Below are 23,700 nucleotides of genomic sequence, written 5' to 3' on the forward strand. Positions count from 1 at the left end.
AGACGCGAAAGATCTGAGCTTAGTTCCGGATTTGGTGCTTCCTTACAAATTTAAGATGCCGGAATTCGAAAAATACAATGGAACTAGTTACCCTGAGGCTCACCTTGCTATGTTCTGTAGGAGAATGACGGGGTATATTAATAATGATCAATTATTAATACACTGCTTTCAGGATAGTCTTACAGGCGCGGCGTTAAAATGGTACAATCAGCTAAGCCGATCTAAAATTGCTACTTGGAGAGATTTGGCACAGGCATTCATGAAACAATACGATCATGTCTCAGAAATGATGCCTGACAGGATAACTCTGCAGAATTTGGAGAAGAAATCAACGCGAGCTTTAGGCAGTATGCACAAAGGTGGAGAAAGCGGCGGTCAGGTGCAACCACCTCTTTTGGAGAAAGAAATGACGACGCTTTTATTAATACATTGAAAGCCCCATTCATCACTCACATGTTGGGAAGCGCTTCAAAGAATTTCTCGGATATAATCATGAGCGCGAAATGATCGAGCATGCTATTAAAAGTGGAAGAATAGACGGAGGGAGAACAATAAAAGGACGACCCGAGGAAAGAGAAAATGAAGTGAATAATGTGAATGCTTACGATAAATCAATTCATCGTAAGTCAACCAAGGAAAGCGGTTACTAATCAACAGGGCTCATCGAAGCAAGAGTCGGGAATGAGGCAAAATACTGAGAAGCCCCAGTTCACTCCCATTCCAATGACATATAAGGAGCTGTACCAGAATTTATTTAATGCGTATGTTGTCGCTCCTCGTTACTTGAGTCCTCTACAACCCCCATATCCAAAATGGTATGATACAAACGCTCAGTGTGACTATCATGCCGGAATTTCAGGACACTCAATAGAAAATTGTACTGCTTTCAAGAAGGTAGTGGAAGGACTTATCAAATTGGGCGTTGTCAAATTTGGTGATTCACCTAACACGGAAAGTCCGTTGCCCAATCATGATGAAGGGGTGAACGCGATAATTGAGAATGGAGGAAGGAGAGTCAAAGCCAATGTAGCAGAGATAAGGACCCCCCTTGAATGGATTTGGAAGCAAATGGTGAAAGGGGGTCGCATCAAGCAAGATTCAATAGAAAGGCCTGAAGGAGCAAGTAAGTTTTGTGAGTTCCACGCAGAAGAAGGCCACGACATCCAAAAATGTACCGAATTCAGAACCATGGTGCAAAACTTAATGGATAACAAAGAGTTGGAGTTTTACGAAGAGATTAATGAACTAGAAGAAGGAGAAGTTTATGCTGCAGAAGAAGGATCCACGGGGAAAGTCCAAAAGGCTAGCCACCCAGTGGTAATTATTTCAAAACCAATGAGCAGAGAATCTGGAATTCAAATAGCGCCAAAGATCATAATCCAAAAACCTGTATCCTTTCCTTACAAGGATAGCAAAAAGGTTCCTTGGAATTACGACTGCAATGTGACAATTTCAGGGAAAGAAAGCTTGGTAAACGCTTCAGGAAAAGATGAAGGATTCTATACACGAAGTGGAAAACGCTATGATCCGGCAAACGCGAGAGTGGAATCCGGAAAAGGAAAAGCCTTAGCGGTTGAGTTGGGAAAAGCAAAAACAGACAAAATTAAACCGCGAGTCAATCAGCCGGTAACTGAAAATGAGGCTAGAGAATTTCTAAAATTCTTGAAACATAGCGAGTACAGCGTGGTAGAACAATTGCATAAACAACCGGCTCGTATCTCGGTGCTCGAATTGCTTATAAGTTCAGAGATACGTCGTAATGCGTTGATTAATGTGCTAAATGAAACTTATGTCGCTCACGATATCTCAGTGAATAGGTTGGACCGCTTGGTTAACAATATCAGTGCCGACAATTTCATTTTCTTTAATGATGATGAAATACCGCCGGGGGGAAGAGGAGCCACCAAAGCATTACATATCTTTGCTCGTTGCGGGAGTATCGTTAGCGAGTGCTAATTAATAATGGGTCACCTTGAATGTTTTACCCTATCCACCTTAAATAGGTTACCAGTGGATAGCTCTCACATGAAATCATGCCAGAATATAGTGAGAGCATTTGATGGTACTGAAAGGAAGGTAATGGGAAGAATAGAAATACCCCTCTTAATTGGCCCGAATATATACGAGGTGGATTTTTTAGTGATGGATATCAAGCCTTCGTATAACTGCTTGTTAGGAAGACCCTGGATTCATTCAGCAGGAGCGGTGCCTTCATCATTACACCAGAAGTTGAAATTGGTAACAGAAGGACGGTTAATTACGATTGACGCTGAGGAAGATATCATTGCATCGGTAACCAGTGACGCACCATATTTGGGAACAGATGATGAGGCAGTTGAATGTTCATTTCGATCCTTAGAGTTCGTAAATGCAACCTCTGTTATTGAAGGAAAGAAGATCCCGATGCCCAGCATATCTAGGGCCACGAGGATGGGGCTACAAATGACAGTTGGGAAAGGAGCTATGCGCGGAAAAGGACTGGGAAGATGCCTTCAAGGAATGATAGAGGCACCAGTGCTGAAGGACAAGCAAGACCGTTTTGGTTTAGGATTTAAACCAAATGCTAAGCAAAGAAGAAAAGAGTTGGAGAAAAGACAAGAGAGGAGGAAGGCACGTGTGAACGGAAAAGAAGTTGATTGGGAACCGATGGCTTTCCCCCACATATCCAAGACCTTTGTATCGGGAGGAACCATGTATTCTGGACTGAGGACTCCAAGAAGGGAGATCACAGAGGAAATGCTAGGAAACTTGAACATCAATGCCATATCGGAAGAAAAATCTGAAGAAGGAAGTACATCAGGCATCTATCCCATTGAACCTGGGAGTGTTTTAAACAATTGGACTGCAGAAGAAATGCCTGAAGTTTTTAGAGCTTTTTCAGAGTAATATTCAAAACATGCTAATTGTTATAAGCTTAGAGAAAATGAAACTTTTTGTGAAATGAAAGGGGCTTATATTTGAACATTGTGATTTCAATGAAATATATTTTCGCATTTTGAGTATATATTCTTTTAAAATTCTTTACATTCTTTCACATGAATAGTCATCTTGGATGCCTTCATTCCTGATCATTCTTTCATTCATTCATGACCATATTAAATAAGAATTCTTAAATTCATACATTCCCTGTACATTTTTCGGTATTTATAACAGGTCTCAAGATATCAATGACATGAGTGACTCTACTATGGACTTGGGAAATCCTTTTGATCGAGATGTGTGTTTAGAGGAATCTCAAGATTTTGAAGATAACAGATTGCAACCTATCTCCAGGACTTGTTGAGGATGGTAGAGCAAGAAGAGAAACAAATCCTACCTCACAAGGAGACAGAGAGACAGTGACCTAGAAGAGGAAAGATGGTGAAGATTGGCACATGCATAGCTGAAGAAGTAAAACAAGACCTCATTGAGTTACTTCGAGAATTCAAAGATGTCTTCACATGGTCATATCAAGATATGCCGGGGCTAAGTACTGACATTGTAGTACACCGACTTCCTATAAAGGAAAATTGCAAACCAGTTCAGCAAAAACTCCGAAGAATGAGGCCAGATGTTGTATTAAAAATAAAAGAGGAGGTGCAAAAGCAATTCGACGCTGGATTCCTGCAAGTGGTCAAATACTCCGAGTGGGTGGCCAATATCGTTCCTGTCCCTAAGAAAGATGGGAAGGTACAAATGTGTGTAGATTATAGAGATCTAAATAAGGCTAGCCCAAAAGATAACTTTCCCTTACCGCACATTGATACCTTGGTAGACAACACAGCGGGGCATTCACTATTTTCTTTCATGGATGGTTTCTCTGGATATAACCAAATTAAGATGCATCCTGAGGATATGAAGAAAACTACATTCATAACCCTATGGGGAACATTTTGCTATAAAGTGATGCCATTTGGGTTGAAAAATGCAGGGGCAACGTATCAGAGGGCCATGGTAACACTGTTTCATGATATGATGCATAAGGAGTTGGAAGTCTATGTTGATGACATGATTGCGAAATCTAAAACAGAAGAGGAACATGTGCAGGTCCTTAAGAAATTATTTATGAGGTTGAGAAAATTTCAGCTAAAGTTAAATCCAGCAAAATGCACATTTGGGGCCAGATCAGGAAAATTGCTTGGGTTTGTGGTCAGTGAGAGAGGAATCGAGATTGATCCTGACAAAGTAAGAGCAATACAAGAGTTACCTCCGCCGCGTACTCAAAAAGAGGTTCGAGGTTTTCTAGGAAGACTGAACTACATCGCTCGGTTTATTTCACAATTAATCGAGAAATGTGATCCTATATTCCGTCTCCTTAAGAAACATAATCCAGGTGTATGGGATGAGGAGTGCCAAAAAACTTTTGAAAAAGTTAAACATTACCTATCCAACGCCCCAGTGCTGATGCCACCTTGCCCAGACAAACCGCTCATACTGTATTTGGCTGTATTTGAAAATTCTATGGGATGCATGCTTGGTCAACATGATGAGACAGGACGAAAAGAAAGAGCAATCTATTATCTCAGTAAGAAGTTCACCGAATGCGAAACAAGATATTCGTCAATCGAGAAGTTATGTTGTACCCTGATCTGGACAACTCGGAGACTGAGACAGTACATGTTGTACCATACCACCTGGTTAATTTCTAAATTGGACCCTCTGAAATACTTGATGGAATCAACTGCTTTGAATGGAAGAATGGCCCGATGGCAAATTCTCCTATCTGAATTTGACATAGTCTATGTGAACCAGAAGGCTGTAAAAGGGAGTGCAATAGCGGACTTCCTGGCAAGTAGGGCTCTGGATGATTATGAGCCATTGAACTTCGATTTCCCAAATGAGGATTTGATGTATATCGCAACTGTAGAGAAATATTTCCAAGAAGGTGGTCCTTGGAAGTTGAGTTTTGACGGAGCTTCAAATGCTATAGGCAACGAAATTGGGGCAGTACTCGTGTCCCCTAGTGGAGATCATTACCCTTTTACTAGCAAATTGGATTTTGATTGTACAAATAACATGGCTGAGTATGAAGCTTGCATTATGGGCATCCGAGCAGCCATAGAACGGAAAATTAAGGTGCTAGAGATATTCGGGGACTCTGCATTAGTAATTTACCAGCTCAAAGGGGAATGGGAAACAAGAGACCCCAAGTTAGTCCGCTATCGAAAATTGGTTATGGAATTGATTGAGGAATTTGATAGTGTCACCTTTAGTTATCTCCCACGAGATGAGAACCAGATGGCTGATGCTTTGGCTACCATGGCATCTATGTTCAAAGTGAACAAGCTAGAGGATATGAAGCCTATCCAGATCAGCATTTATGAGGCTCCAGCCCATTGTTGCAACATCGACAATGAAGGAGAAAAGGATAATCGCCCCTGGTACCATGACATATTACGATATGTGAAGAGTCGTGAGTACCCTGACCATGCGACGGAAAATGATAAGAAGACATTGAGGAGATTAGCCATCGATTATGTCTTGGATGGGGATATCTTGTATAAAAGAGGAAAAGATCAAGTATTGTTGAGATGTGTGGATGTTGTCGAAGCTAAAGAAATTTTGGAAGAAGTGCATGAAGGTATTTGTGGAACGCATGCCAATGGCTTCACGATGGCCAGACAAATTATGAGATTTGGGTACTATTGGTCCACAATGGAAGGGGATTGCATTAATTATGCCAAAAAGTGCCATAAATGTCAAATCTATGGTGACAAAATGCACACACCACCGTCACCTCTTCATGTTATGGTTTCTCCATGGCCTTTCTCCATGTGGGGAATGGATGTTATCGGGCCAATATCTCCGAAGGCTTCTAATGGGCATCGTTTTATCTTTGTGGTTATTGATTACTTCACTAAATGGGTGGAGGCTGCTTCGTATGCAAATGTCACGAAGTCAGCAGTTAGCAAGTTTCTGAAAAAAGAGATCATATGTCGATACGGGATGCCTGAAAGGATTATATCAGATAATGCACTAAACTTGAACAACAACTCAATAGCGGAAGTTTGTAGTCAGTTCAAGATCAAACACCACAATTCGTCACCGTACCGTCCAAAAATGAATGGTGCCGTGGAAGCAGCTAACAAAAATATCAAGAAAATTGTAGGGAAAATGACTGAAACCTACAAGGACTGGCACGAGAAATTACCTTTTGCCCTTCTGGCATATCGTACCTCTGTTAGGACCTCTACGGGGGCAACGCCGTTTTCTTTAGTCTATGGGATGGAGGCAGTTTTACCCATAGAAGTTGAAATTCCTTCTCTTCGAGTATTAGCTGAACTAAAGTTGGATGAGGCTGAATGGATTCAATCTCGATATGACCAGCTGAACTTGGTAGAAGAAAAGAGGTTAAAAGCTATTCGTCATGGTCAGATGTATCAGAAACGAATGATGCGAGCCTATAACAAAAAAGTTCGTCCCAGAGAATTTTACGAGGGGGACTTGGTGTTGAAAAAGATTCTTCCTCTACAAAAGGATTTTAGAGGAAAATGGATGCCAAATTGGGAAGGTCCATATGTGGTAAAAAAGGCTTTTTCAGGAGGGGCTTTAATCTTAAGCGAAATGGATGGTAAAAGCCTGCCAAATCCTGTGAACTCAGACTCAGTCAAGAAATATTTCACTTAAAATTTGAAGGTCCAAAAAAAAAAAAAACAAAACAAAAACAAAAACAAAAAAAAAGGAGAGGCCAAGGTGAAAACCCGTAAAGGCGCCTTGAGACCAAGGGGGATTTGAGTTGAAAACCTGAAAAAGGCGGCTCAAATTTTGATAAAGCATGAGGTGAACGAGATAGCTCAAATTTGGGTCAAGACCTGGGGCATGTGGTGGTCTTACTACCTGAATCACAAGAAAGGGTAGGCGACATCTTGGGGTATCAACAAAATATTGTAGATTCCCTAGGCACATATTAAATGGTCTTTAGAAAATTTATGCAGGGAAGCTCGTGCTGCGATATCTGGGGCACCTGTCGTATCTTATATTTTGAATCTTGGCAAAATTTGTTGCCTTGATTGATGTATTTCAAGCTTTGTTCCCTAATAAAATTTCATTTTGTCTATTTTCATCTTATCTTAGCAAAATTTGTTAACTCATTCATTTCGAGATTTGTTCTCAATAACATATTGTTTGTTTGTTGCGATAATCTTTCGATGGACTGAATGTTCAAGCAAATGGAGTTTTGCATATTACTCTAGAAATTTTTAAATAATGAAGGAATCTGAAACAGGACCGTTGTTTAGAACACACCAAATTTGAAGTGTCTAAAAGGAAAAGGTCTAAATCAGGACTATCCTTTTAAAATTTGTTGTCCAAACGTGGATAAAACAAAATGACAAATGTCGTGTTAGGTGACAAGGCTTCAATGAACAAGCAAGCAATAACCACCAGGTAATGGGAAGAGGTTTCTTCGGATAAGAATTTCCTCATTTTGTGCATGAGCATTTGGTATGATACCTTGGAAATAAGGTAAAGGACCAAAGAGCTTCACATTCTGTATCCTTGAATTGCGATAGGAGAGGATTGAAAAAGCCGTATCTTTCTACCCTTGGGTTACAGTGGGAGATTGATGATGCAAATTTCATGTCCCAGTGGATTGAACTTTGACGTTCACAGTGGGGGGCAACTTGGCTAAGTGTTCCTTTAGAAAGATTAGTCAAGCAAGAAGGTGCTGTAACACATCAGTCACAAAGCCTTAATAAACTTCGAGTAATGATAACCCAAGTGAGATCATTCACGAAAAATAAAATGCTGCATTCATGCAAACACCATTCACACATGTCTAGTTAGGAGCATTCATTTCATTTTGATCATGTCATCCTAATCATTAGGCATAATTAGGTTCATTATACAGGTCATATCTCCCTGAGATTACAGTGGAGTAGACTGAAGAATTGCAGATCTTATCTCCCTGAGATTACAGTGGAGCAGATCAAAGATAGTAATTCTATCTCCTTGAGATTACAATGGAGCGTATTAAAGGATCTTATCTCTCTGAAGTTACAGTAGAGTAGATCACATCAGGTCTAATTTCCCTGAGGTTACAGTGGAGTAGACCGAAGAATTTCAGATCTTATCTCCCTGAGGTTACAGTGGAGCAGGTTAAAGCCAGAGATCTTATCTCCCTAAGATTACAGCGGAGCAGATCAAAGATAGTAATCCTATCTCCTTGAGATTACAATGGAGCGGATTAAAGGATCTTATCTCTCTGAAGTTACAGTAGAGAAGATCACATCAGGTCTTATTTCCCTGAGGTTACAGTGGAGTAGACCGGAGAATTTCAGATCTTATCTCCCTGAGGTTACAGTGGAGCAGATTGAAGCCAGAGATCTTATCTCCCTGAGATTACAGCGGAGCAGATCGAAGACACTATCCTATCTCCCTGAAGTTACAGTGGAGCAGATTAAAATAAAGGATCTTATCTCTTTGAGGTTACAATAGAGTAGATCGCATCAGGTCTTATCTCCCTGATATTACGGTGGAGTAGACTTAAACCTAAAACCTTGTCCTTCTGAAGTTGTGGCAGAGTAGATTGAAGCTACAAGTCGGACATCCCTGAAGTGCAATGGATTGAAGCGACAAGACAGTGGACTGGAATAAAGCTACTTGAAGAAAAGCGTCAAGAGGAGTCAAGACTCGGCGAGACCGGGCAAAAATTGGTCTTTCTTAATCTTTGCTCTGTTCTCGTTACACGACAACGAGCAAAGAGGGGCAGCTGTACAAGCCCAATTTTCATGCCCGGGCCCAATTAACCTCTAGCCCAAGCAAAAACAAAACACAAAACCTGTTAACAATTGAACCAAAACCAATTAACTTACCCAACTAGCCTAACCCGGAACCCAATTACAAACAGACCCAATTACCATTAACCTAACCTACCCAATCCATTACAGAACAGGCCCAAACCCGAGGCCCAATGTCTTAGCCGAGAAGCTATCACCAAAACTAGGGTTTGAAAGTCTCAAACCCTAGCGCCAAGACCTAATCTTGTCGCCGATATCCCATGACCACTTGCCCCTGACCTACCGCCACTCCTCTGGTAGCCACCAACTCCACCGCCATCGTCACATCACCGCAAAGAAGATGGCAACACGCAAGCGTAAACGAAGACAAACTTTTTTTTCTCTTCTTTCTTTCGGCTATAAAAAGCCAGATCTATTATGTTTGGAGGGGGCTTTTTTTTTTCTTTTCATCTATTTTGTAATATTTACCCGGAAATATAAACAAAAAAATCGAAAAGGTGATTTTTTTTATTTTTCGCATCTTTTATTCTCTCTATTTATTTATTTTTAATCTTTCACACATATATACATATATATATTAAAAAGCAGTTTATTTGCAAAAAAATCAAAAAAAATACCTTTTGAATTTTCAACCTGCCATGCATGTGATGTGTATATGCTAGTCTTGACAAGGCGATGATCGGCGATGGGGTGAGAACCCCAAAGGTAGAGCCTTAGAGAGAAAAGAGAGAGTTTTCTTTTATTTTTTGAAAATTTTTAGAAAAAATGGGGGCTGGGTGTTTTTTTTTGAAAATTTGGGTTTAAATACCCAAATTGAAACGGCGCCGTTTAAGACAGGGGATCCGCGTGTCGACCCGACCCGACCCGGAGGATCCGCGTGTTTTTTAGTTTTTGGACTATTTATGCTTGTGATCCCCGATTTTTTGCGTGTTATAATTTGATCCTTTTTTCGTTATTTTCTCTTATTTTTAATTTAGCCCCTGCAATTTCATTTTGTTCCGACTTGGCCCATTTCAACGCTGCGTTTTGGGCCTGTGGTTTATTTGCAGTTTTGGCCTTTCTCTTTTCAGCACACGTTGCAATTTGGTCCTTTTTGTTTTTTTTTATTTCGATTTACTTGATACTTAGTTTTATTCTGATTTAATCCATATTTTAGCAATTTTATTATTATTATTATTATTATTATTATTATTATTGTTATTATTATTATTATAATTGTTTTTATGCATATACGTATTTTTTTTAACTTATCTAATATGTAAACACTCATTTTTATATACATATCTATCTATATATATATATATATAATTAAAACATGTATATTATATATATATTATTATTTCATATCTATTTTTTATTTATTTTTAAAATAAGTATATTATATATTATCTTATTTTATTTTTATAATCCACATCTGTATATTTTTATCTACATACATACCTTCTTATGTTTTGTAATATTTATGCCTTTCTTAATATATATATGTACATATTTTAACCTTTGTAAATACATATATATATATTTATATATATACATATATTTTAATTTTTGCCTATATATATCTTTATATTTAATCGTATTTACTATTTATTTGTTTCATTTTCATTTTTATTTTGAATGAATGTTTTAATTTCATTTGTTTTATACTTTGTTATTTTTATGTTGTAGATTTGGCCTTTTTATATCGTTGTTATTGCTCGTATTTTTATACTTTTTATACTTTCATATTCATTATGGTTTTACCATGCATAAAAATGTAATTTGCTTTCGTATTTTTGTTACGGTTTTCGTGTTTTTATTATACTCGATTTAACAAAATTTGTTTTGAATAAATAATATTTCGTGTTTAGATTCGAGAAGGTCGTACCTAACTTACTGGGTTTCGATTTTCACGATAAATCTAAATGTACGAATCTTTTTGAACTCAAATTTTAAATGATCTCGGGTTAAAAAAATCGCGTCCTAACTTCTTGGTCGTGATCTCGTTTAAATCCGAGAGGGCTAAAATTTTAAATAAACATTTTCATTCGCGTATCGGAATTCGAGACATCGTGTTCTAACTTCATGGATATGACTCTATTTCTCGAATAACGTGAAATATGCTTCTTTTCAAATTTTTTATAATACAAGGATCGTATTTTAATTCCTTCAAGTTCTCAATTTTCGACATCAAAACATTAGCTAATCAACTAGGTACCAATTTTGGGCGTATCGAGGGTGCTAATCCTTCCTCGTGCGTAACCGACTCCCGTACCCGTTTTCTAAATTTCGTAGACCAAAACCGTTGTTTTAATAAAAATCAAATTATTTATTAAAAACATCCTTTTTCAAGGTGACCCAATCACACCTCAAAAAGGATTGGTGGCGACTCCCGTTTCTTTTTTAAAAAAACCAAGTCGACCCCGTTTTCCGTCAAAAAAAATGGTGTCAACATGTATAATTGCACCAAATTAAAGTTCATGTATAGAATTGTACATTAAATTAAAGTTCATGTATAATTTTGAGATATATCCCTAAAATAAAAGACTAATATTTTAAAATTTTAATCCAAATGGTTGTCCATAGCTATAGGTGTGCATGGGCCAGGTCGGGTTCAACTAAAAATTCAAGCCCGTTTGCTAGGCCTGAGCACGACCCGGCACGAAAAATGAGCATAAAATTTAGCCCAAGTTCGACCTAGATAAAAATGCTAAAACCCGGGCCCGACCCGGCCTACCCATATTAATTTTTATATTATTTTTATATCATTTTAAAATATATATAATACATCAAAAATACTAAAAATATCAAAATAAATATTTCCCAACAAATTGAAAATAAAATTTAAAAAATATGTATACTTAAATAACATTAAGATAGATGCAACTTAACAAGCAAATGCCTCTAAAAGAATAACAAAATTAACAAATGTCTTTAAAATAATAACAAAATTAACAATAAAATAAGTTTTATACAATATCCAAACAATAATAACAAAATAGTAGCAACATAATAGTAAAATGGTAGCAAAATAGGGGAAAAACAACAAGAAAATAATATTAAAAAAAAGTAGATTTTTTTTGTCATTTAGTGAATTTGGGTCAGGCCCGGGCCCTGATGCCTTACCTAAGGCCCGACCCATTTTTTAAACAGGCCTTATTTTTTGTCCAAGCCCATTTTCGGGCCTATATTATTGCTCAAACCCTCCTACATTTCGAGCGGGCCTTTAGGCCGGGCAGGGTGATCCGACCCATGAACAAGTCTATCCATAGCAAAGTCATGAACTTTACGCCTTAATAAATCAATTTAATTTTTATTTTTATTTATTTAATATTTAATTAAATAAGAGTGGAATTATAGAGAGGGTTGGATTTTTATTAAATATTTAATATGCAAAGGCAATGACTTTACGCCTCAATAAATTATTTTAATTTTAATTTATTTAATATTTAATTAAATAAGAGTAGAGTTACACAGAGGGTTAGATATTTATTTATTATTTTAGGTATAATTACTAATATTCAATTGATAACACTCTAGAATAACGTATTTTATATATTAATTATGTATTTATTCGAGTATGATCCTGTTAATTTGAGCTATTTATGATCTTTTATCTCATAGGGACTAAATTTGAGGCAAAAGTAAAATTAAGGGTCAAAAGCGTGAATTTAGAGATAAAATGGGCCAATGTGCGACACAAGAAAAAGTTGGTGCCAAAAGTGCAAGCATGGAGGACACAAGGGTTGAAATGCAAAAAGAAGAGATTTTACTCTATCAAACTCTATTTTAATTATATTATGATAATTAATATTAAGATAATTATTAAGGATTATTTAATTTTAGGATTTTATTTTATTTATCTTTATTTATCTTCAATTAAATGTATTTACCTTTTGGGAGTTTAAGTAGGATTAGACTATCTCCCCTAGCACTATAAATAGGGGGTGAAGTGACTCAAAAGGGATGGATCTTTTTCTGTAAACACTCTCTCCCCAAAAGTTTAGGCTTTTGTTCTTCTCATATTTCCTTTCAATAAAATCTCCATTTTTATTTTATTTGTTTTCTTTTCCACCACAACCATGAGCCACTAAACCTATCCAGCCGAAGGTTGTTGATATTCCCCAAAAAAGATTCTTGAGCCTTAGAGTCTGTACTTAGCCTCTTTGCCGAGTATTCATCATTTCTCCGCACTACGGGGTTGACGCTTCCGTCCATGTCCCTTATGAAGTAAGCTTTTCAACGTATGCAAAGGCGGCCGCTTTGTATGTTTTGGGAAGGTTGCACAGTCGGTTCGTTAGCTTACTGCGTCAGAGGTTAGCGAGCCCAAGAGACAAAATGGCGTGGGATTTGTCATTGAGAAGCGTTGATCTAGCATAAGATGATCCCACAGAAGCAATTGTTGGCTAGAGTTAGGTTCCACTAAATCGTAAGTCTAAATCCTTGGAGCTAGTGGTCGTAGGCGTACTCTTCCACTATAACTGGTTTATTCGGTTTGGGAAGGATCATCTAAAAGCCGAGGATTGAACCCAAGGCGAAACAAGACAACTGGAGGCTAGAATCTCCCATAAGAGTTTCCTTTCCCTTAACTCTATTTTTAATTTCTCGAATTTTTGATTCAATTTTCTTAATTTTGTTTTTATTTTATTTTTCGTTTTCAGATCCAAACCTTTAATTCTGTTTTTTTTCAGGAACGCAGGTTTTCTTGGGCAAGATTCTGCCGGGATTTCATGGAACAAGATATTGTGCAAATCCAGTCCCTAAGATTTGACCCTACTTCCCTTTTACTATTATTTTTCATTATTTATTAGGGATAGGATATTTTTAGTGCTTTCAACGACCGCATCATTAATTTTAATTTATTTAGTATTTAATTAAATAAGGGTGGAATTATAGAAAGTGTTGGATATTTATTAAATATTTAATATTTTAGGTATAATTACTATTTGAATGATTAATTTTAAAATTTTTAAAGACACATGTCACTATTTACCATTTTAAAGTTGATGTTTATATATATATATATATATATATATATATATATATATATATATATATATAAAGAGTTTTATGCACTTTTTTATCATCGATTAAAATTAAATCTATGGTTAAAATTAAATATCAGGTAGTTAAAATGACAATTATTTCTTTCCTTTGCATTATTATCATCCTTTTATTATTTTTATTTTCTATTTGAAATATTCGTTAATATCTAAAATCTTTTCCTCTCGAATGAATCGGTAGACAATACTAATATCGATCACCAACAAGCTAATATTGGATTAAAATCATTTTGGTTGGTGACCGATATTAGTATTGTCCATTAATTCACAGAGAAATGAATTTTAGATATCAATTGAATCTTTCAAATTTGGACAAATAGAAAATTAAAAAAATGGTGGAGATGATAATGATATTTAATTTTAGTATTGTTATTTTAATTAATTGACATTTAATTTTAATCATAGATTTTGGAAATAGTAAAATTTAATAAGTGAAATTTTAAAATTTTAAAAACTATAAATACTAACTAAAATGATCAAAGATAAGGGTAATTATTTGGTGCACAAACAATAAAAAAATTTTATTCCACAAACAAGATTAAGATTTTAGCACATGTCTTATTTATTTTAAAATTTTAAAATATTTTAATACAAATTAAGAATCTTGACTCCACAACTAAAATTAAAATTGTATAGCGTAAAATGGTCGGGATTTAGAGGATAACAGTCATTGGTAGCTGTCCCTCATGTTTGTGGTGCAAGTGCAACCTGATCTTATAACCCTAGGCCTAGGTTACGTTTTATACCATTAGCTATAAATATATGAATTGGTTGTGAACTGTGGTGCATGGATCTAATTTCAACGCATAACCAACCAAATAAGGACACAACCAAAGCCACCCAAAACAGATATAAGTTGTATGTATGGAAACAAAACCTTCCAATCTGTTTACGTCAATATTTGTTTAAATTAATATCTTTTTTTATTCAAATTTAGAAGGTTTAAAGGCTCCAACCAATATTTGAGCGAGAAATATATACTTAGTTGTTTAAAAAAAAATTAAGAAAAGATATATATATATATATATATATATGCATGTTCAAATAACGGTCTACTATTTGTTGCCCCGGAAATTCGAATTTAGATGAGTTTTATAAGTGAACAACTCTTGACCACTAGGTCAATCACGAGATTTCAAGAAAAGGAAGAATTATTGGAAAAGTGAAGATTGTTTTAATCGAATAATAACATGATACTTTAACATTAAATAAAACAAAACAATGTGAAGAGATTATTTAATAAATACTAATAATTTTATTTAAACATTAATTATAATAACTTCGGTTTATAGTATTTATTAATTATTAATATGGTGGTGTGTGGAATAAGTGCGGGCACTTACAGGAACATCATGAGAGCAATTAGTGTGAACGCAAAACTATGAACCTTACGGGTTGGAGCTAGAAACGTTGAGATTGAAGTAAATAGGGTTTATGTCTAATAAGGCCCATATTATGCTTAATATTAATAGGACAAGATTGAGTAGACCCTTTCATCTTCAAACGCCCGCATACTCATATCTAACCTTCATGTAAGATAGTGGAGACAGTATGCGATGGAAATTATAGTAAAAAGAACAGAAAAAGTTTGTCTGAGATTCAAAGAATTGGAACAAAAATTAAATCACTGGCTTTCTCAAAGTTCATTGTTTCACTCCAACATGAAAACACACAGAAGGATAACAAACCCATTAGAACAAAGCAAAGTTCCAAGCTGCATCAAGAAACAATGAAACAGTACTTCTCTCTTTCATCCTATCCCCATACCAATAACATTTAGAAGCATTTCCTGTGGACGATCGCTGGACCTGATTCATCATACTCGGCCTTTGCAATCCACATCTGAAACCCAAATATCGACCCAATAAGCATGCCGCATTATCAGTTATATATATACATATATGCAAATCTGAAGTCCAATAACTTACTTGTTGGAAGGTGCTGAGGGAAGCCAAGATCGAGCCTCCGATCCAGACACTGTACTTTCGCTCAGGTGGAGCGACAACCTTGATCTTCATGCTGCTCGGAGCGAGTGCCGAAAGCTCCTTGCTCATTCTGTCGGCAATACCCGGGAACATGGTTGTACCACCACTAAGGACAATGTTACCATACAAGTCCTTCCTGATATCCACATCGCACTTCATTATTGAATTGTATGTAGTCTCATGGATGCCTGCAGCTTCCATACCAATCAAGGATGGTTGGAAAAGCACTTCGGGGCATCTGAAACGTTCAGCACCAATGGTAATAACCTGACCATCAGGTAACTCATAGCTCTTCTCTACTGATGAGCTTGTTTTTGAGGTCTCTAGCTCCTGTTCATAGTCAAGGGCAATGTAAGACAACTTTTCCTTAACGTCTCTCACAATTTCCCGTTCGGCTGTGGTGGTGAAGGAATATCCACGCTCAGTCAGAATTTTCATCAAGTAATCAGTGAGGTCTCGACCAGCCAAGTCAAGACGAAGAATGGCATGTGGGAGGGCATAACCCTCGTAAATAGGCACTGTGTGGCTGACACCATCTCCCGAGTCCATCACAATACCTAACATAAAAACAGGCACAATGATGTTACATCTCTCATCTCTCATATACCAAAAAAATATGTTCAGCATTAAATTTAATTCAATTCCAACCGTAAACTTCCAAGGAGTTCACCAGCCCTCCAAGCCAATTCAAATTGGAAAATTTTTTATGCACTAATAGCAGGTGATAATCAAGAATCAAAACAGACAGTTGAAACTCAATGGATGGATCATTTATGATTCTTACCGGTTGTACGACCACTGGCATAAAGTGAGAGCACGGCCTGGATAGCTACATACATAGCAGGGGCATTGAAGGTCTCGAACATAATTTGGGTCATTTTCTCCCGATTAGCTTTTGGGTTAAGAGGAGCCTCAGTAAGGAGAACTGGGTGCTCTTCCGGGGCAACACGAAGCTCGTTATAAAAGGTATGATGCCAAATCTTTTCCATATCATCCCAGTTGCTCACAATACCATGCTCAATAGGGTATTTCAAAGTCAAAATACCTCTCTTTGATTGAGCTTCATCACCAACATATGCATCTTTCTGGCCCATGCCAACCATCACACCGGTGTGACGTGGCCGACCGACGATGCTAGGGAATACGGCTCGGGGAGCATCATCCCCAGCAAATCCAGCCTAAAACATAACATTTTTACAGTCAAATTACATCATAAAAAAAGCATAAACATCAACCTTAACTGATATAACGCCCAAGTATTGGAAACACACACAAATTTCCCTCACTGCAAATCCAGCCAAAAACATAACATTTTAAGCTCACTTATACCATATAATCTTCTTCTTCTTCTTCTTCTTTTTTTAACTTATCTCATATAGAAAAGCATAAACATTAATCATAAAACTAAGTATTAAGAAAACAAGACAAATTTCCGGCAATGATAAGAGCTTTCAAATGATTTACCTTAACCATTCCAGTTCCATTGTCACAAACAAGTGGCTGAATATCCTCACCTTCTGCCATCTTCTACAACCTGCTATATATATAGCAAAAGGAAAACGTTATCTTTAGGGATGAATATACAACCTAAGGAAAAAAAAAAAAGAAAAAAAAAGCTCAGATTCTCCCATAAATTCCATCAATGGAATCTCAAATTTATATCGAATAAAATCAAAATAAAAGTCAATCTTTCTGCAATTTAATTATATATTTATCCATTCTTCCTTGATTTTCTTTCTTTTTAGGTCTATAAAGTCAAAATTCAAGCATCCTCAGATCCCATCAAGGAACTGAAATCTAAAGCACCATCACAACACATCAGCCAAGGGAAAAAAACTACATCAAGAACACAAATTAGATCTTAAACACAAAAACAAAATAAAACCAATGCTTGAAATGGGATTGTGTTTCTTTATTTCGATCAAAACAAAGAAAAACCCAATTCATAAAAACAAAGCAAAGAAACAACCCAGTTAAAAGAAAAGCGAGAAACGGCCGGCAGATCCAACCAAAGGGCAAAAAGAAACGACCTTGGGAAAATCGAAGGTGTGTTTGATGGGGAAGAAAGCGAGGATTAGAGAGATTGAGGAACTGGTTCTTTGAAAGTGAGGCAAAGTGAAGGCTATGCAATGACAGGAGTATAAGAAGGTGACGAGAGTGAATGTGGGCCGTTAGATTTTTTTAGGAATGAGAACGCGTCATTGGGCTCTCAATATTCCACTCATTTCCCACCCTTTGATTTATAGTAACAAAAATGATTTTGGTTTTTTAGTGGAAAATACAACAAATAATTTTACTTGGTATTTTTCAAAATATAAAATAGTGTAATACAATGGCAGCCATTGAAAGTAAATTATCCATTCAAGTATTCTATTTTTGAGGTCCTATTTTTAAAGAAATTTATTGATTGAAGCATGTTACATTTTTGTGGTTCTATTTTTTCTTCAAAAAAATCATGGCATTCAATAAATGAGCTACACAATTTTAACTTATTTTTTGGTCAAATAGCTGTTACACTAATGAAATTAGTTGTCAGCACCAACCTTTTTATATATTATATGGGTTAAGTCCTTAAAAGCATTGTAGTTACCAACTTAAATAGTTTTAATAAATTATGAACAAGTATCAGTCAAGATTTATAGGTGCATTCATTTGCAAACATTGGAAGTATAGTTTTGCTTGCTTGGAACGTTAAGCGTGTATTGATAAGTTTCACAATCACAATTTCTTCATTAACCTTGTTGGTTTGGACAAAATTCGAGAGTAGGAATCCAACTTCATGTATGCGAGTTGCAGTCCGAGGACGGGTTTTTGAAGTTAGCTCAAACTTTGATGCCAGTAGTATCAAGCTGATTGAATGGCATCAACCTTTACCAATTGAATATTTATACAAAAAGAAGGATCATCCTAATGCATATCAGATGCATTACATTATCTAAACTGAAAACAAAAATGAATTCTCTGGTCATCTTATGTTCGTATCTGACATGAACTCGAATCCATGCTTCTGGAATGAAAACTTAATACTGAAAAAAGTCCAATGAGTAGGAGGTTTTAACCATCATTCTACAGGAATGGGGGAAGAATTACCCATCTGCGCGGGTACTTGGGCCTTCCTTCATTGCCGTCAAATAGCTGCGAGGAACAAGAAGTTAAAGGTAAGGGGAAACTGTAAACCGAAGACATGATAATGAGATTAACAGAGTTGATATTCTATCTATTAACAAGACATGAATATATAAACAATAACCTCCAGGCGAAATCCGAGTTCAATATAAGAGATGCACATGCACTCACACGCAATGTATACTAACATATAGAATGTTATATGCAGAAAGCATATTGAAGGAAACCTGGAAATACCTTCTTCAAACGGCGGTGCTTTGCGAGGGCCCAATTGGTCATGATAGAAGTAGCAACTACGAGAAATACATAACCTGCAACAGTCTGCGTAGCAATATTGAAACCGAGCCATTGGTAAATCTCTGTAGTGTAGTTTGCACATGTCACAATGTTGAACAGAAATCCATGAGGAATTTGATAGCCTCCGCTCCCATCAGGGTTTCGTAGATTCTTCAGTATGATATGACAATATAAGTTTGACAGTTGACAAACCAACCCAAATCCAAACCCTATCTTCATTTGAAGATCACCAACAGGTGTGTAAAGTGGGTGGTTTACGTAGTAAGCTATGTAAGAACCAAAGAGCCAATAATAAGCACAATTCCGGAAGACATTTGAGAATGGAGATGTTGCATGGCTGAAGCGGTGGACAAAGAATGTTTCCGTAATACGTTTGAGGTAGTGGAAACACCAGTAATATACAGCATATGTTTGAACTGGGTGGATCACACGATCCTCTCCATAACCAAAGAACTTGTACACTGGAAAGTAGTAGAAGATAGGATAGAGGATCAAAGGACCCAAGTATTCAAAGAAGAAAAGTGTACTATACGATACTTGCGGACCCAGATCCTTGAACACTACAGTTAACTTGTTCTGTTTTTCATCAGAGTAATCTTTGAGGCTCTTCTTGTAGTTAAGGACGACAGGTCTCTCCTTTGATCCCGGAGGTACTGGGAGTGTTAGTCTTTGTCTTGAAGGATAAAACTTTTTAGCTAGTAATTTAACATTCGAAAATGGGGTTAATAAGATTCTTATGACCAATGAAGCTGCCTACAAACATACTATCAGAAACACATCTAGGAATCACATTTGGGGGTTAAGGGCTCAAATTCCAAATTCATAGCAACAAGAAAAACAGGCAGAAAAGCAATGATCACTGCTATTGGTGAGTTTTTCTTTCCCATCAATTTGAATGCAACTCAAAACATATCACTTCTACAAAACCATTAGAAACTTAAACAGGATGAAGAATTCAAACATAAAATCTACCAAGGATTTAAACAAAAATAAAAAAGCGTAACTGAGTGGAAAGTTAGTGACACTCAGTGACTCCGTAACCTTGCACATGAACTAGTAGATGCAAGCAAATCACCCTAGATGTAACATACAATGCTATAATTATTTAGACCAACGAAACATGGAAAAAAAGAGAGGCTTAAAGCTATTAAAACATGAAACATAGTAGGCATCTTTGTGTATGCTTACATGAAATATATAAACCAATTTCTAGGCTATCGTTACAAGCTCGGTAAACAGTAATATGACGCTTATCTATCAAATGAATATGACGCATACCTTCAATTATTTTCGTTATCTTAATCATATAATTAGAAACATAGGCTGGATAAATATATATAAATGTTATATGCAGCAGAAAACCATAATTTGCATTAGCAATTTAGTGTTGGTACATGGCATCTAGAAGCACACACAACTAGGAATACAAAAGGTCTTTAATCGCAACGATAAGTGTCCATAAGGAAACATCGCCTTATCTGATGTTTCAAGTTACTTCCTCACTCAACAACCAACTACATTAGAACATCCATGCAATGCAATGCGCAAATGAAAAGATAATAATAACCGAAACTCCAGCGCCCACATGAAACAGGAAAGAGTACACAAAGCACATGAATCAAGAGAAAACCTTAAACAAAACAAGAAGATTTTCAGGGAATCTCCCACAAAAATTTAAATGTTTTCCCAAAGCAGAGTTATAAGTTATTCCTTGTTCTGATAAGAACTACTTAATTGGCAAACAGAGTATGTTATTAAGCTAATTTTAAAGTACTAATAAAGCAAAGTACTTACTTCTCTTGTAAATTGCCTCCTGCAGATCAGCCACGGTAGCCTACAGAAAATAAAACACAATAGAATCAATTTATTTTCCTTCATTTTCCAAGCAAACAATCAGCCGAAAACTATAAACACACATAAAATGAAATAAGATAAAACCCAAGAAAGATAAGAAGGGATACTGAGTCAGGAAGCTCGAGGCCACCATTGATGAACTCTCTTCCACTGCGTGAAACTAGAGTGACCTTCATCCTATAGAACAAAACAAAAGATACCCAAAATTTGTTAGGGGGAACGTAACAGACCCTTGGAAGCTTTTTGTGCACGGAGATCTCGAAGTTTATAAGTTGAAAAAAAGGAAAGTGAGAAGGTGTTTGTGAGTTGATGAAGAAATGGTATTAAAGGCGTATGGTTTGAAGGGGGGCTGACGATCAGTTTTAGTGAGTCCAGGTTTCAACAGAGGTGATGTTCACACATCATCCATCTTGCCTACAAAATTACAGGTCAGATTATAATTTCCATCACGTACCACCTCAAATTATTCCGATGTCACGGCTAATTGTAAAACTCTTCACAAGTTAAGGAAAGGTCTAAAACCAATATTAAAAAAGCCAACAAATATTCATTCACTATTTATAAAATTAGAATTTAGTCTATATATATTTTATTTTTAGGAATTTAATCTCTATTTTTCAGATTTTAAATTTCAAATTCAATTATTATCATCGTTAATCTTTTGTTAAATTTATTGATGTGACATTTTGAAGTAAAAAATTCTATTAGTAGCCATGTAACTAAAAATATGACGTTGTAATTAACTTGAATTAACAAAAAAATTAACGATATTAATAACTAGACTTGCATTTTAAATTAAAAAGTAGATGAACTAAATTCCTTAAAATAAAAATAAAAACCTGAATTATAAATGTATGAAATGTATAAAGACTTAGAACCTATTTTAATCTAAATATTTTGTTTTTTATTAAAAAAGGCCATTATATATTAAAATAATTATCCACTTCATGAAGGCTATTTTTTTTCTAAAAGTCCAAAAATAAAATAAAAATTTCTGAAGAGGTGAAATGTGGTTTTATAATTATATAATTTTAAATTTTCACAATTTTGAAAGAATTAAATTGTAGAATTTCTATTTTAGAGTAGTTAAATTAGAATTTCTTTTTGTGGAGAAAAATAATTTTACATTTTAAAGTGATTATTACCAATAATTTCTCTTTTTTCAGTGCAGGACTCTTTTGCTCTCTAATTTAATGGTTAAATTATTATCCAAATTTAAAGGCTTGGCCAAAATTTGTGAAGGATTTGAAAAAAAAATATTAAGTTCAAAAAATTAGTTTCAGCGAAAAATTAAATCCATTTAAAATATGGGTCGAGTTCAAGCTCAAACATTCTAGTCTCGAATTTCATTTGGCCTGATCCATTTTTTAAATTTGTAATATTTATACTATTATTTAAGCTTCAGCTTAGTTGGTATCACCCTCAACCAGGTTATCAACTCGGTTAGAAAAATTATTGAAATATTCTTTCGCAATTAAACTAAATTAAATAATTTAAGAGTATTTTAGTCTTTTTATTTTAAAAAAATGTGCATATGATAGGTTTTGAACTCGAACTATTACATTAGTAAAATATTTAATTTACCACTAAGTTAAAATTTATTTAATAATTTTATACATTTCATTTCATTATGCACACTTTATTATTTCAATCCATTGTATATCTATACTTACTACTATTTATAAGCTCCTAATTAAGTTGGTGTCACTTTCAAGCGGGTCACCAACTCAATTAGAAAACTTACTAAAATGCCCTTTCGTAATTAAATTAAATTATATTATTCGAGGGTAGTTTCAAACCTTACTTTTCGTTATTTATTATATGTTATTTTTAAACAAACATTTGTGATCTAAATCCATAGTTTCCACACGCATACATGTGTGATAGGATTTTAGTATTATATTATGTTATTTTCATACATTATGTAATTTATAACCTATAAAAATTAAATCTTTAGTGATATATAATATTATAATGTAAACATTAAAATGCTAAGTTCCGTATTTATATAAATTTAATAAATGAAAAATATATAAAAATTTAAATATTAAATATAATATAAATATTTTAAAATAAAAAATAATATGGGGAAGTAAAATGGGCCAGATAAACTATTTACAAATATAAGTAATTTTGAGCAAAATTTTAAACTCATATTTTAGACCGAATAAAACTTGAACAAATATAAAATATTTTAAACCGAACAAAACTTAAATAAATATAAAATATATTAATATCACATTTAATCTCAACTTTATCTCACTCGTAAATACTTCTACCTAATGTGGTCAAACAATTTATTTTTTTCCCAGAAATATCCGCTTATAGCTGTATTTCTTAAGCTATTCACTTCCCATATAACATTTTATTTTAATTTCACTTCTTTTCCCACATTGTAGTGGGTATAACTTTTCTTTCTTTCTATTTCCAGTTTCTCAAGCATTAATATTACTTTTTTATTTTTAAGTTAAATTATTTAATTGGTAACTCAAGTATTAATATTACGCAACTATAAAAAATTCCAGTTTCATCACCAATATTATCGATATTAATTTAAATGATGCGCATTTTCACTAGTTGGCATATTAAATTAAATTTAAATGTCGACTCCTTGAAGTTTTTCAATCTCTGAGTATATGCGCGTTTTCTTATATAAAGTCAATAACCCTTTTGATGGGT

At 35.2% G+C, this 23,700-nt stretch overlaps 4 protein-coding genes across 4 annotated transcripts; 2 read left to right on the top strand and 2 right to left on the bottom strand.

Moving 5' to 3' along the window:
• Positions 1-681: 681 nt before the first annotated feature.
• Positions 682-1,956, top strand: LOC128032008 (uncharacterized). Its single transcript, XM_052629261.1, has one exon. The coding sequence runs from the start codon at positions 682-684 to the stop codon at positions 1,954-1,956; it is 1,275 nt and encodes a 424-aa protein (XP_052485221.1).
• A 1,485-nt stretch (positions 1,957-3,441) lies between these two features.
• Positions 3,442-6,606, top strand: LOC105778941 (uncharacterized). The gene has a single exon (XM_052629262.1). It carries the CDS (start codon positions 3,457-3,459, stop codon positions 6,604-6,606), a length of 3,150 nt encoding a protein of 1,049 aa, XP_052485222.1. The 5' UTR covers positions 3,442-3,456.
• An 8,722-nt stretch (positions 6,607-15,328) lies between these two features.
• On the bottom strand, positions 15,329-17,938 carry LOC105779793 (actin-58). Its single transcript, XM_012603719.2, has 5 exons — positions 17,775-17,938; positions 17,209-17,278; positions 16,529-16,922; positions 15,688-16,301; positions 15,329-15,601 (listed from the first exon to the last, which is right to left on the bottom strand). Exons 2-5 carry the CDS (start codon positions 17,266-17,268, stop codon positions 15,536-15,538), a joined length of 1,134 nt encoding a protein of 377 aa, XP_012459173.1. The 5' UTR covers positions 17,269-17,278; positions 17,775-17,938; the 3' UTR covers positions 15,329-15,535.
• Positions 17,939-18,552: 614 nt separating this feature from the next.
• Positions 18,553-21,502, bottom strand: LOC105780559 (very-long-chain enoyl-CoA reductase). The gene is made up of 4 exons (XM_012604955.2): positions 21,129-21,502; positions 20,962-21,001; positions 19,108-19,862; positions 18,553-18,879 (listed from the first exon to the last, which is right to left on the bottom strand). The coding sequence occupies exons 1-4, from the start codon at positions 21,195-21,197 to the stop codon at positions 18,811-18,813; spliced, it is 933 nt and encodes a 310-aa protein (XP_012460409.1). The 5' UTR covers positions 21,198-21,502; the 3' UTR covers positions 18,553-18,810.
• Between the last annotated feature and the right edge of the window lie 2,198 nt (positions 21,503-23,700).

The sequence above is a fragment of the Gossypium raimondii genome, chromosome 4 (genome assembly GCF_025698545.1).
Source record: "Gossypium raimondii isolate GPD5lz chromosome 4, ASM2569854v1, whole genome shotgun sequence".
NCBI lineage: Eukaryota > Viridiplantae > Streptophyta > Magnoliopsida > Malvales > Malvaceae > Gossypium > Gossypium raimondii.